Below are 13758 nucleotides of genomic sequence, written 5' to 3'. Positions count from 1 at the left end.
TAAGAGGTCTTAAGACACTCTGTATCCTTTGATCTGTTCATTCCCTTAGTAACAGTATAACCTAAAGAAACCAAATGTGAGCAACTGTTTCTGCACACATTTCTCACTGCATTACATTCTGAAAGCTCTCTCAGAGAGGGGCTATATCTACCTTACGGACCACTATCTCCCTAGCACAGGTCCTGACCACATAAGAGGTTGAGTGCTCAGTGAATGTATACTAATTAAAGAGTGAAGAATTAGAAACCACCTAAAAGTCTAACAACAGGAGAATTAATTGGGACATTTTGATATAGAAGATTACTAGTCATTTTAAGTTGTTTTTTCAAAGAACCACATGACAAGGGAAAATGCTGCCAATACAATGTTAAAGTGGGAAAAATCATAATGTAAAACCATATATGGAATGATCGTAATTAAATATGTTTAAACTAGTATGAAGAAATACATCAAAAATTTAACTGCAGTTATCCATGGGTGATTTACGCTTAAGCACATTTAAAATTTTCTCCTTCAAATGTTTCTGTGGCTTCCAAGTTATCTATGAGGACTAAAATCTTTTCTAAAAATGAATTTTAGTTTCACAGTCTTCAGCTAGATAAATGTAGCATTACAAAAAGAGCCAACATCTTTGATTTCTTCCAATCCAAGTTCCCACTCTCCACTCTCTGAGATAACCTCTCTTACAAATTTGGTGTGTCCTTCTAGATCATTTTTAATGTTTTCACATACATATACTGTATATGTACTATAGAAAATGTGTGATACTGGTGTATTTTTTATATAAATAGTGTTAAGTTGCATGCATATTTATCATCTAGTTTCTGTTTTAACTCAACAATCTATTTATGAGAACTTCCTATTTGGAGACTGAATTCATTCCCCTTAACTGCCATACAGCGTTACGTTTGATTTAGCCATTTCCCTATTAATAAGCAAGTAAGGGCCTGGCTATTCTCTCTGAATCTATTGAAGAAGGGGGTAGAGGAGACCACCTCCCACTCCACCGCTCTGTCAGGGAACAGAAGTCTTCTCAAAGAAAGAGTGGGTCACAGTTCTCAAAGAGGAAAGCAGGTCCAGTGCCTGGTGCCTGCAGAAAGATCATGAGATCTTTCCCTGTGCTCAGTCTTCAGCCACATATACAAACATTCCACAAAGATTTACTGAGTATCACCACATGCCAGGCATCATGCTAAACCCTGAAGATCTGGCATGCAGGTGTAAATAACAATGCACCAAAGGCTGTACATATCCTGAACTATGATTTCCAGTTTAACGTATCAGGGTATGCTTAATTTTTTGCCTCAGTTGTAACCGTGATTTCTGGGTATTTGAAAAGCTTCAAAGAAATCCAAGAAATCATAATGCAACCAGAGGCTTTATTTATTCTCATGTAAAGTATATTTCAGTGTAAAGAAAAAAATGTGAGTTTCCAGTTTGTTTTTAATAATTTACAAATGGGACTTGGTGATCTCTAAAATCACTTTCAGTTTTAATAGTCTAGAAAACAGGATACTTGCAATTGGGCTCTTTTACCACTAGGTGTTGCTACTGACAATACAAAAGTTAAAAGCAAGGACTTTACGTTACAGTACTGCTTGAAAGAACACCACAGCATTTAAGGATAAAAATGTGAAGGCACTTTTACAGACAAGCCCTATAAAAGGACCTACGTGTATATTTAAGTATCTCAGTGCCATGGGCACAATAGTAGTTAAGTGCTGCCTATATCCTTCTAGAACAACCCTCAGCAACTTACTGGCCAGCAGTATAAGGGGGGAGGGGGGAGATTCAAAGGGTCTCAGAATTGGAAGGGAGCTTATTTGTCCATCAGTTTTCAAATCCCTGTTCCCTGGAGTTAGAAATATATTTACATCACCACCTAGTATGCACATGTGCAAATACGTACACACCCATATAAACAGATTATATATATATATATATATATATCTGAAACCAAAGTGTCAGAAAACAATAATATCCTTATTATGTGCTTTTCCCCCATGTATTTGTAAAATAATAGAACATACACATGTTGGTCTCTGCTCTCTGCATTCCTGGTACAGAGCTCCTAAAAACTTTCTAATTTCCTAAGTGATAAGAGCATGAGGAGCATCTCTTCTAATACCTGGCCTTTGATTCTGGTTCCTGACACAGAGCTCCTAAATCCCTTGAAATTTCCTGGTGATGGGAGTGTCTTTTGTTCTAAGCAGGTGACTCTTGGTGGGCTCTTGAATAGCTTCAGAATAGGGGCTAGTCACCAGAAAGACCTAGCTCTGATTAGAAGCTTGGGACTTTCAGCCCTGTCCCCCATCCTCCAGGAAGGGGGAGGAGGGGCTAGAAGTAGAGTTAATGACCATTCATGCCTATGTGATTACACTTCCATAAAATCCCCAAAGTCCGAGGTTCAGAGAGCTTCTGGGCTGGTGAACACATCTATATGCCAGGAGGGTGGTACATCCCAACTCCATGGGGACAGAAGCTCCTGTTCTTGGGACCCTCTGGCTCTTGCCCTATGTAGCTCTTCATCTGGGTATTCATCTGTATTCTTTATCATATCCCTTGTTATATAATAAACCGGTAAACATAAGTGTTTCCCTAAATGCTATGAGCCATTCTAGCAAATTAATCAATGCAAGGAGGGGGTCATGGTAATCCTGGTTCATAGTTGGTCAGTTAGAAACACAGGTGATAACCTGGGACTTGTGACTGGGGTCTTAAAGTGGGGCAGTCTTGTGGGACTTAGGTCTTAACTTACAGGCTTTGATCCTAACTCCAGATTGATAGTGTTAGAACTAAATTGTTGGACCCCAGCTGGTACTGCAGAATTGTTTGTTATGGGAAAAACCCACACATCTAGAGTCAGAAGTGTTGTGTGTGTAGTGTGAGAGTAAAGAAGACACACAGGGAGCGTTTCCCAGACATATTCTATTTCTTAAACATATATATATAGAGAGAGGTCATAAACTAAAAACTGGATTTTACTTGATTTAATACACTTCCTTCTATTTAATACATTAGGAAAGAGCGGCTCAGAGAGGTGGAGTGACTTGCCCCAGGTAACACAGCCAGGACGCAGGCTTTTCAGGACACTGGAAAGTTTTGTTTTGGAAGGCCCTGGGCAAAAATTGAAAAATGTCCTTGGCATACTCCCAGCCCTTTCTGCACTCCTAACTTCTAAAGCCTGTGGGCCAGAACCTGCTGGTGAAAAAATTGACAGTGTATGTGTGAGTAGTTATATGCAATAGTCATTTTAAAAATATAGGATCTTTCTAAAATGCAAATGTGATCACTTCACCTCCTCTACCTGAATTCCCTCCGTGGCTCTTTCTGGTTTTTAGACCAAATACAAATTCTCAGTGTGGCAATCGATCTCCAGACCTGGCCCCAGTCCTGCTAGCCAGCCTCACTCTTGACCACTTCCCTATGCATTTTCAAGGTCTTTCCTGCATTCTTAACCTGGCTAACTCCTAAGGTTTTCACAGCTCCACTCACATTCCTCTTCTACAAATCTTCCCGGGTGCTTCCTTTGCACACCTTTGCCACAGCATACATCCTTCTGTCCCTGAATCTCCTTGTCTGTCTTTCCACTGGACTGGGCATTCTTATGAGTCAGGGTCATGTCTTTCCACTTACCATCCCTGGCAGCTAGCCTCGGGCTCAGCATATAAGAGGAACTCAATAGGTATCTGGTGGAGTGAATATTTGCATATTCTTCCTCTCATATTTTAATCATAAAAAAAATTAAAAACCCAACTGACTGGAATATCAGCTCTCTGAATTATGTAAGAGCTGGTTGTGACAATGCAGACCTCCATTTCCTCATATCTTGAGAGCATGAAGAACTATACCTATTATCAGGAAAAATGGATGCAAAAACCCAGTTTTAACATCCTTTTTTCCTCTTTGTTCTAATACATCTGTGTTAGGAGAATGGTTAGTTTTGTTTTTTAGCTCCTGGTCTGTAAGCTAGTACCAAATGGTCAACACAGCCTCTCGCCCACAGACTCGAATCCCTGGACTGAGAGCCTTACTTCCCTCCATCACTTCCAAGGGACAGACAGCAACTATTCTGTGCATGCCACCTTACAACATACCAAAAAAAAAAAAAAGTGGGTCAGTACTTATTATCCATCATCAAGGAGAGGAAGAAATCAGAGTGAAAGGGAGACAATGAAATGCTAATATGATTAAGTATAGTACGTAATGAAAGGACAGGCTGACCAGTGGTGGCTGTGGTGGTCAGAGATGGCTTTGTAAGAGTGAATTTTATAGAGTAGGTTGGGAATTGAGTTGAGAGATGGAGAAGGAAGCATTTCCAGGTGGGGGCCAGCATGAACAACAGTCAGAGAAGGATGTGGGGCCCATGCGTGTTGGGAGGAATCAGGCCTGAAATGTGGTGGGAGGGAGACGGTGTGCTGGCGCTGGGCAGGAGCTGGGGCCAATTATCCCTCACGCCTCTTTCTCCATATGGCATTGTGCAGGTTATGAAGCACATTCAGGTTGACTTACCATTTTGATCTCCTCCCTGATCTGGTTAGGTAAGGGGGGTGGATATTAAGGGACTCTTTAAACATAGAAATGGTAAAAGACTAAAGAAGATTAGGAAAATTAGCCCAAGTCACACAGCTAGCAGGTAACCAAACTCACAGTCTAGATCTCTATGCTTCGCTTTCACAGACCCGAGAATTGCAATTGTTCTCACAAATCACACAGCCAAGGACCAAAGAGGTGAAGTAAGTTTTCCAAGGCTACACAAAAGCAGAGTTTAGGATATTGGCTGGAAGCAGCTTTAACCAGCCTTATTTCTGATTGAAGGGGTTCTGCATTATATTAACTGGAGAAGAAACCCGGAGGGGAAATCTTTGTATTGCAGAGTAAGAACTGTTACTTTGAGAAAACAAAATATTTTCTAATGTTTTATAACTGTTGGGATAACAGTCTGTTATATAGCTGCATTCTTAAAAATGGAAATTTTTATCAACCAAAAATTAAATGTGTGATTTTTTTAAATGCAAAATATTCTGAAAAGAAACAGAGCGGCCTGAGGAGAGGGATCTATCTGGGGAGGGAGGTCTCTAGAACCTATAAGAGTTTTTCAGGACTTTTTCTTGCTACTGATGAATTTTAAGGTCTTCATCAATCAGAGAAAGAAAAAATTAATTTAAAAACAACACCAACACCAACAAAAAAACCTACACACTGTCTCTACAGTGATTGACTACTATCATCTCAGAATCTGTTAGCAAAGGATAACTATTATTTCCAGACAAGTACATCATCCAGATGATACATTATTATAATTTATTTAGTTTTTTTTTACTCTAGAAATGACATGGTCTGAGAAATGACTTGCTGAGAAATCTGTGTTTACATTGGGAGGGGCGGGGGGAAATCCCTGCAGAAGTTGAAAAGATGTTAAGTGGTAAATACCAAAATGCCCAGCAAGCATGTAAGCAGGCTCTCATCCCAGCATGAATATGTGCAGCTCAGCATTTTAAAATTTACTTTTAGCTTTTCTAGCAGTTTGAATTAACCCATTCTCTACTTCTGCTCCGTGTGTGAGAGCTCAGCCCCGAACCTACAGACTGAAAGTGCAGGCACAGTCTTCTGTAATTGGCCAGCCGATAATCCCTTCTCCCTGACCGCTTCCTCCGAGTGGCCTGCCTCGTGAACACATGTCTCCTGGATATTCTTAACAACCAGGAGGTTCAGGGCAATGCCCAGACAAATGTTAGAAAGTAAGTCCAGCTTGTTGGAGCAATACACAGAATTGGAAAAGGCCTATTGGGAGACCAAAACAAAACAAATAAATACCACACTAAAGGTACATCCAGACCAGAGGTTCTCCAGAAGCAGGTGTGTCAGAACTATCCCAGAGAGGCTGTTGCAGGAGGTGGACCCCAGCACTTGCAGTCATAAAAGATCCTCAGGTGACCCTAAAGTACATTACTCATCGATAGACACTAATCTAGATTCTTTAAAGAGACAATTACATTTTTATCTTAGTTTCAGCCCCTGGCAAGATAAAATGAAAAACAAAGCAAGCAACTCCAAACCAACAATTCTTCCAGATGAGGAATACAGCATAGCAGTTACTGTAGACATTTGCTTCCAATGGAAAAATAAATCCATGTCAAAATCTTGGTGAGTTGAACTATTGCACGGTATTTGTCCTATTAAAACCAGGACTGGCCAGGTACACTTTTGGTGTTCTTCATGCCACAATTTCTAGGTCTTTGGCTTAATAGAAGAAAGTGAAGAACAAGAACAAAACAAAAGCTAAGAGAATAAAAGAAGGTTAACTGAACAGTAAAGACTTATTTCAAGAATAACAATTCTGAAATAAAGTCATCTACTCCTGTAGTTGGGTGAGTGTTATTACAGCAAAGTCCAATGCTACCCAAATGTTTGGGCACTGGTTGGTTGGAAACCTAAACAAACAGTTCATATTCAGTCTATTAAAGATGAAAGAAGACTTAATATTTGATGGGGCCAGTAGGGACCCCAAGTGCAACAGAGACAACAGGATCTTTATAATAGCAAAACATTCAGTGCAGGCTTTCCTTTTTACCTTGTCAAGTGACATTTCATTCATCCTGAGAGGCTGTTCTGGCATAACTCAGAGGTAGATTTAGCCCAACAACTGGCCCTACAACGCTCAGCCATGATGTGATATAATTGACACTCCTAGGAAACAAGTGAAAATACAGGCAATTCTAATGTTGGATGAGTGGTAGAAAATCACTACCAACAGAAGAGACGAGCTGCCTTCAAAGGTGTGTGCCCACCACATGGAATCCCAGCATTTCCAAATGTCAGCTCCATTGCCTGACAAGGACTTGAGGTCCAAAGAGACTGAGGTAGTTAATGGGGGAGTCAAGGCATTAAGGCTCCTGACTCCTCTTGATGATTCCAGTTTGACACTTAAAATTTACGGCATTAGCAGAGTGTAGTGGTTAAGAGCATGGCTCTTAGGCGAAAATGCCCAGGTTCAAATCCCAGGTCTACCACTGAACAAGTTGTGTGAACTTGGCCAAGTTATTTAACCTCTCTGTGCTTTAGCTTTCTCCTCTGTAAACTGGGTAAAATAATGGAACTTAGCTCATGGGGTGTTATAAAAATCCAATATATTAATATATCTAAAATACTTAGAACTGTGCCTAGCACAGTAAAAATCAATAACTGTTAGCCATTACTATTATTACAAACAATATTTCCTTTTTAGCTTAGCTCTTAGAGTCACATAAAAACATTTACATTTTTAAAATAAGAGTAAAAGCCAATGTATCTTGATGATGTTTCTTACCTATTGATTTTTTGAGAATTCTTTAATACAGGAGTCATGAATTCATTCGTCTTGCAGGGATGAAGTACAAAAAAGGGTTGCCCAAGTATTGGATGCTCCTGTAAAAATCAGAGTTGGTCCGGGATTGCCAGTGTGAATTACTTTGAAAAAGTTAAAACACACAATCTGGTTTGTTAAAAGTTTGTTTTAAATTCCAAGTTACTAAATTAAGATACAGATCACTTTCAGTTTTGAAATATAATTCATAATCCAAACATGAGAAAAAGCTGGAGAGAAGGAGTTACGAACTGATAAAGTAGTACAATCAAGGAGAGGAGGGCACACGGTTTTGTTTACACGATACAAACTATAGATCAATTTTATCAGTTCCCTCGAATTCGTTGTCAACTGGTGTTTCCCTTTGGCTTATAATTATTCCCCAGTTTTTCCTCAGGGATGTCTGCGAAGCCCAAAAGCCTGACCATTTGAACAACGTATTTCATTCACCTCTTTGCAAGGGGATCAAAATCTTTCGCACACTTTTTTGCAGAAACTTGGCCACCATGTTGATTGTTTCGAGCTTGACTGCAGTGCCAAGAGGCACACGTTCGATGGGTAGAATGGCAGGGGGACGAGGCGGAGAATGGCCTGAATTATTTAAATTGTTGTACTTCTGTCTGTCTGTCTGTCTCTTTTCTTCCTGAGTTCCTCTGTTTATCTGTTTCTATCCTTCTGTCTTTCCCAAGCTTATAGGGCTGTTTCTGGAAGTCAAAAGCCCATTCGCGGGAACTCCACTGCCTTTATAAGAGAATGACTGCATAGAAATACAGGTCAGCTCACTGCCAGGGTAGGGAGATGCACATCATTTGTCAAACAATGGGGAGTCCTAGGAGGTTTCCTGTAGGGAGTGACCTCGCACAAATTGTACTGACGCAAAAGCAATTATTGACAATAAATTTATTGATCGTTTACATTGTGGATTCGCCATTATGCCAAAGACTGCAACTGCAAATACTGCTATGGTCTAAATGTTTGTATTTCCCCAAATTCGTATGTTGAAATTCTAATGCTCAAGGTGATGGTCTTATAGGAGGTGGGATCTTTGGGAGGTGATTAGGTCAGGAGGGTAGAGCCCTCAGGAATGAGATTTAGGACCTTATAAAAGAGACCTCCAAATGCTAGCTCACCCCTTTCTGCCACATGAGGTTGCAACAAGAAGGGTGTGACCTGAAAGGGGGCCCTCATGAGAAAGACTGGCACCTTGAGCTCAGACTTCAGAATTGAGAGAAATACATTTCTGTTGTCTATAAACTACCCAGTCCGTGGTATTTTGTTATAGCTTCCCAAGCAATCTAAGACAAATACCTACAGAGATTGTGCAGGTGACCTGAAGAAGCAAGGTCAGTTGAATACACCAGCAGTGACAGGGACTATGGGGGACCAGAGGGTGCTCCCAGCCAAGACTATGATTGCTACTCTGCTCCAGCCAATTGTGCCATGTGGGAATGCAGGTTCCGTGTGCCAGGTCTTCCCGTTTGTCAAAATAGCCTAGGAATCCAGATTTTTATGTAAAACTTCCTAAATTTAAATTTTGGCACTTAAAAAAAAAAAAAAACACATAGACTGGGCCAAATAAAACAAGCCTGTTGGCTGGATTTGGACTAGGGGCCTAACTTCTCTTGGCTTCTTCTCCTCTTCTCAGCCGGTCCAAGGAGGAGCTGAACTCAGAGCATCCCTGGAAAGAATTATGTGTGGTTGTTGCTGCTAACTCTAGCCTCGAACCCCAAAACACTCACGTCTGTGTGAATGTGCACAAACCTACTCACAGGAAATTGGAGGCACCTCCACTGTGTATTGGAGACACTGGGTGTGGAGATTTGGGGATGCATATATGTGATGAGGGTTGAGGTATTCACTGGGTGTGGGTTGGTGTATGTCTCCCAAGTGCCACCTTCAGAGTCTGCCCGGTGGCCTGACTCTTACAGCAGAGCCTGGGCTCCCTCTTTCCTCCTCTTTCCCTACCCCCTCCCGCTTATCCCTAAGCCGACCCTAGGGTCACAAACCAAATGTGTTATGCCTAAGGCAAGTCTTCCTGTCCAGCTTAATTCTGGCTCCTCTTACCTGCCTTAAACCAGTGCTTATTAATTCAACATATATCTATTGATCATCTCTTACATGTCTGCCAGGAACAGTTCTGGGTATAGTAATAGAGATCACTGTTTCTCAGAGATAAAGTCCCTGATCCCATGGAACTTACATGCCAGTGCAAGAGACAGCCAATAAATACACAGAACAAATAAAGAAACAAGATAATCCAAATAATAGTAAGTGCCATGAATAAAATAAAAAGGGCCCCTTGATTTTGAGAGCACTTGGAACCCAAAAGCTCCTTCTTCTTGTTAAATAAATCCCTTAAGTATGTTGTTAATCATGACCACTCTTCTAGCAATGTGTCAAAAACATCCATAATCACCTCCATGGTTAAACTGTATATGGCCAACACCCAATGCTTTCTCAAATATAACAGCTTCTCTTAGTTGTGGCAAATTAACCAAACCATTAATTACTTTTCAAATACAGATGGAAAATTAATTTTTAAAATACCCCAAAATCCTTGTTTCTAAATTTGTAAGACTACTGAATACAGAGTTATTATGAATATAATAATGATTATTTAATGTAGAAAAATAAAAAGTTTCCCCAATGTGATTAGAATTCACATACACCCGCATTCATTCACTTAGCAAATATTAAGTCTTCTTGCCCGATAATTTTATAATGACTTAACCCTAACTAAAGCCAAAAGGATCCGTAGTTTTAAAATGGGGTTAATCTTAGGGATATCTTAATTCTGCGGAAGTGACAGAATTCAAAGTTAGCCTTATGACCTGAGCCAATACTATGTTTTCGGTCACGTTCAATCCACTACTTCTGCAAGCCAAGCAATTTGTATTCAAAGCAAAGTAGAGAATTTATAAATAATTTGAGCCATCTGATTAGTGTAGACAATCAATCTGGATAATATTCTCCAAAAGCCATTTTTCTACAATGGAGATTTTTTTAGGCTCATGCTATCTGGATTTTTTAAGGCTCAGGCTTCAGACAGCCAGAATCAGAGATGAAAGCCGTCTTTCATTTTTGGTTTAGGAATTATGTGCTGGAGTTCAAAAAAATCTAAAATCCTACACCTTATTTGTTTAACATACCATTTTCAGAAATGGAAGAACATCAAAACTGTCAGGATCTTTTTAGTGACATTTCTTAGATCAATTCAGAAGGTAAATTTGTGTGAAAGTGCTACCATCTGCTGTCAGTACTAATGAACTGATGCAAATCTGCACTGAGAAAAATGTCAGTGTGGAAATACATGCAGCCAATGAACTGTGTTAGGCTTACAACTCAATAAACACTTCTACTGGAGCAAAGTTCTGCTAAATAGTTTTCTGTGAAAATAGAAATGATGGGTCCGATTTCTATCTCTGTAACTCCAGAGGAGTTATATAGGCACATTCTCCTATGAAATTTAATTTAGCAATGGTTAAATGTCTCATAAAATAAGTCTGACATGAAAACTGTGAATTGGTTTCAGAACTATTAGATATGACTATCACAAGGAAATGATAATACTGCACCTTCATTCTTACATCTAATAAAGGGGATGAATTTCTTGGTTCGTGTCTTAATTTTCCTGGCTCTCCAGGAGGGCACAAATATAATTTCACATACTAAGCTTTCATCCAGTTTCATATTCCAGACTGATCAAATTTGCCTTGCACTCAGGGTACATTCCTTAGAAATGGAGAGGGATATTTCCCTAAGCCTGCTTCCTCAAGCAGGGAAAGGAACAGGGCTATCGAACAGCTACGGTATGAGACGCTGTACTAAGTGCTTTGCACGGGGTCACCTATCCGAATAATTCTTTGAGGAAGGCTTTCTTTTTGCCATTTTGGAGAATGGGTTCAAAGGGATTATGTTTAAAGTCACCCATGTAGTGAGGGGTGAAGCACCTCCAAATTCGTCTTACACTGCACCGCCTCACCCCACTGACCAGAGGTGGCAGCAAGGACGTTTAATCCTCTCTAGCCCATCTCTTCAAAAATCTATTTGTTTTTATTTTTAAATAATGTGTTTTCATAAAATTATAAGGGCAATACATACAGAGAGCTCAGAAAATACAGAAAAGAACAAAGAGTAAACGCAGGATAACCTAAAACTGCCCAACTCAGAATTAATCACTATTTGGTGAATTTCAAACTTTTTCATGTACGCACATGTAGTTTTCTATTGCTTTTTATTCATCGAACAGATAGATGTTTATCGGTGGCTACTACACGCCACTCCCGGCCATATGTTTTTTGTTGGTGTTCACGAAGTTTCTTTGTCTTCTGTTTTACAGATTTCTGTGCTTATTTCTATTTTTTCCCTACATATATTTTGTTTGGATTTATTTTGTTGTTCTTAGTTTTTTTTTTTTTTTTACAGATTTTATTTATTTATTTGAGACAGAGAGAATGAGAGAGAGAGAGAGAGCACATGAGAGGGGGAGGGTCAGAGGCAGAAGCAGGCTCCCTGCTGAGCAGGGAGCCCGATGCGGGACTCGATCCAGGGACTCCAGGATCATGACCTGAGCCGAAGGCAGTCGCTTAACCAACTGAGCCACCCAGGCGCCCCTGTTGTTCTTAGTTTTTAAATGTTCCATGGGTGCTTAAGAATATGTATAAAGAATATGGAATCTTGAGTTGTTGGCTACAGCGCTCTCCATGTGTCACTAGATCAAGCTGGGTAATTGTGTTGTCCACATTTTCTAGACTCCTATCCGCTTGATCTATGAATTTCCAAGAGAAGTTCAAATCTCCCCTATAATAGCTGATCTGTCCATTTCTGCTTGTAGTTTGTCAATTTTTGCTTTATATATCCTGAAGCTGCTTTATTTAAATGCATATATTTTCCTAGGAACTGAAACTTTAATACAAAGTGATCATACTTATCTTTGATTATGCTTTCTGCTCCCCAAAAAAGGACTTTTGATAAAAATATAGCCACACCAAATTTCTATTTACCTTATGCATTTAAAAAATTATTTGCCGTTCAATGTGTATCCTCATGTTTGATATGTTTTCTATAAAAATAACACTGACAGGTTTTTAAGAAATCCACTTTTTTCATCTATCTCTTAAATGGAGTGTTTAGTTCATTTATAGGCTTTGTGATCATTGGTATAATTTAATTTCTTCCATCTTATTTTAGACTTTTTTTTTTTTAGAGAGAGCGCACACGCACACATGTGCAGGAACGGGGAGGGGCAAAGTGCACTGGTGGGGGGAGCTGCAGAGAGGGAGAGAATCTGAAACAGGCTCCATGCTCAGTGCAGAGCCCGACACACAGCTGGATCTCATAACCCCGAGATCATGACCTGAGCTGAAATCGAGAGTCAGATGCTTTACCAACTGAGCCACCCAGCCACCTCTTATTTTAAACTTTTTACTTATTCTATTTCTAATGTTTCTTTTGCTTTTCATTTTTCCTCCTCTTGCTTTCCTTTGGATTAATTGAGTGTAGGCTCAAATTATTTTCTCATTGTTTTCTCTTTTTTATGAATTTGAAATTATCCCACAATCTTTAAGTAAACATTTTACTTAATAAAATATAGTTAGTCAGTATATTTGCCTTTTTCCCAAATAATTCAAGTACCCTGGGATGTTTAACTCTGATCACTCCTTCCTGATTTCTGTTCTACTGTTGTCCAGTATTTCAGTTGTATCTTTTGTTTTTTAATCCCATAAATTAGATATTATTAATGTTTTGAACTCAGTGTTTGAGATTTACTCACATTTGACTATTCTTTTTGCTTACCAATTTTTTCCCTGTATCTAGGGTATTCATTCTGGGATCATTTTCTTTATCATTGAAATATGTCCCTCAGAACACCCCTTAGTGAAGATCTGTAGGTAGTAAATGTCCCATATTGTTAATGCTTTATCTTTGCCCTCATTTTTGAAAAATAAGTTTTTGTAGATATAAAATTTTAGGATATAATCATATTCTCTCAACACTTTGAATATATTATCCCATTTTCTCCTGGCTTCCATTTTTGTCTGTTTGGAAGTGAACTATCGGTCACATTGTCACTTTTTTTTTTAAGATTATTTATTTATTTATTTATTTGAGAGAGAGTGAGTGAGAGAGAGAGAGATCATGAGGGGGGAGAGGTGGAGGGAGAAGCAGACTCCCCGTTGAGCAGGGAGCCTGATGCGGGACTCGATCCCAGGACCCTGGGATCCATGACCTGAGCCAAAGGCAGACATTTAACCCAGGCACCCACATTGTCACTTCTTTTAAGATCTTCTCTCTCCCTTTGATGTTTTACTATAGTGTGTCCATGTGTGGATTCCTTTTCATTTATCCTGCTTGGATTCACTAAGCTTCCTGAATCTGAATATCAGAGTCCTTTCAGCAATCCTGGAAAATTC

General features: G+C 39.5%; 1 protein-coding gene across 13 annotated transcripts in view; it reads right to left on the bottom strand.

Annotated features, from left to right (window-relative positions):
• ATG10 (autophagy related 10) overlaps window positions 1-13758 on the bottom strand; it is a 232731-nt gene that overhangs the window by 6552 nt on the left and 212421 nt on the right. For 6 of the 13 annotated variants that reach the window (XM_064596329.1, XM_045897657.3, XM_045897666.3 and 3 more), the window contains 2 exons: window positions 7310-7407; window positions 3350-6690 (listed from right to left, as the gene is read on the bottom strand). In XM_064596329.1, the coding sequence (XP_064452399.1) occupies window positions 6591-6690; window positions 7310-7407 (198 nt within the window). In that variant the 3' untranslated portion in view covers window positions 3350-6590. Of the gene's footprint in view, window positions 1-3349; window positions 6691-7308; window positions 7408-13758 lie in introns of those variants that run through there. The other 7 variants (XM_064596322.1, XM_064596323.1, XM_064596326.1 and 4 more) reach the window with 5 other exon arrangements.

Source organism: Mirounga angustirostris, unplaced genomic scaffold (genome assembly GCF_029215605.1).
Source record: "Mirounga angustirostris isolate CCGP_5_RB_7025 unplaced genomic scaffold, mMirAng1.0.hap1 SCAF_7, whole genome shotgun sequence".
NCBI lineage: Eukaryota > Metazoa > Chordata > Mammalia > Carnivora > Phocidae > Mirounga > Mirounga angustirostris.
Note: the sequence above shows the minus strand (reverse complement) of the source record. Positions and strands in the feature narration are given on the sequence as shown.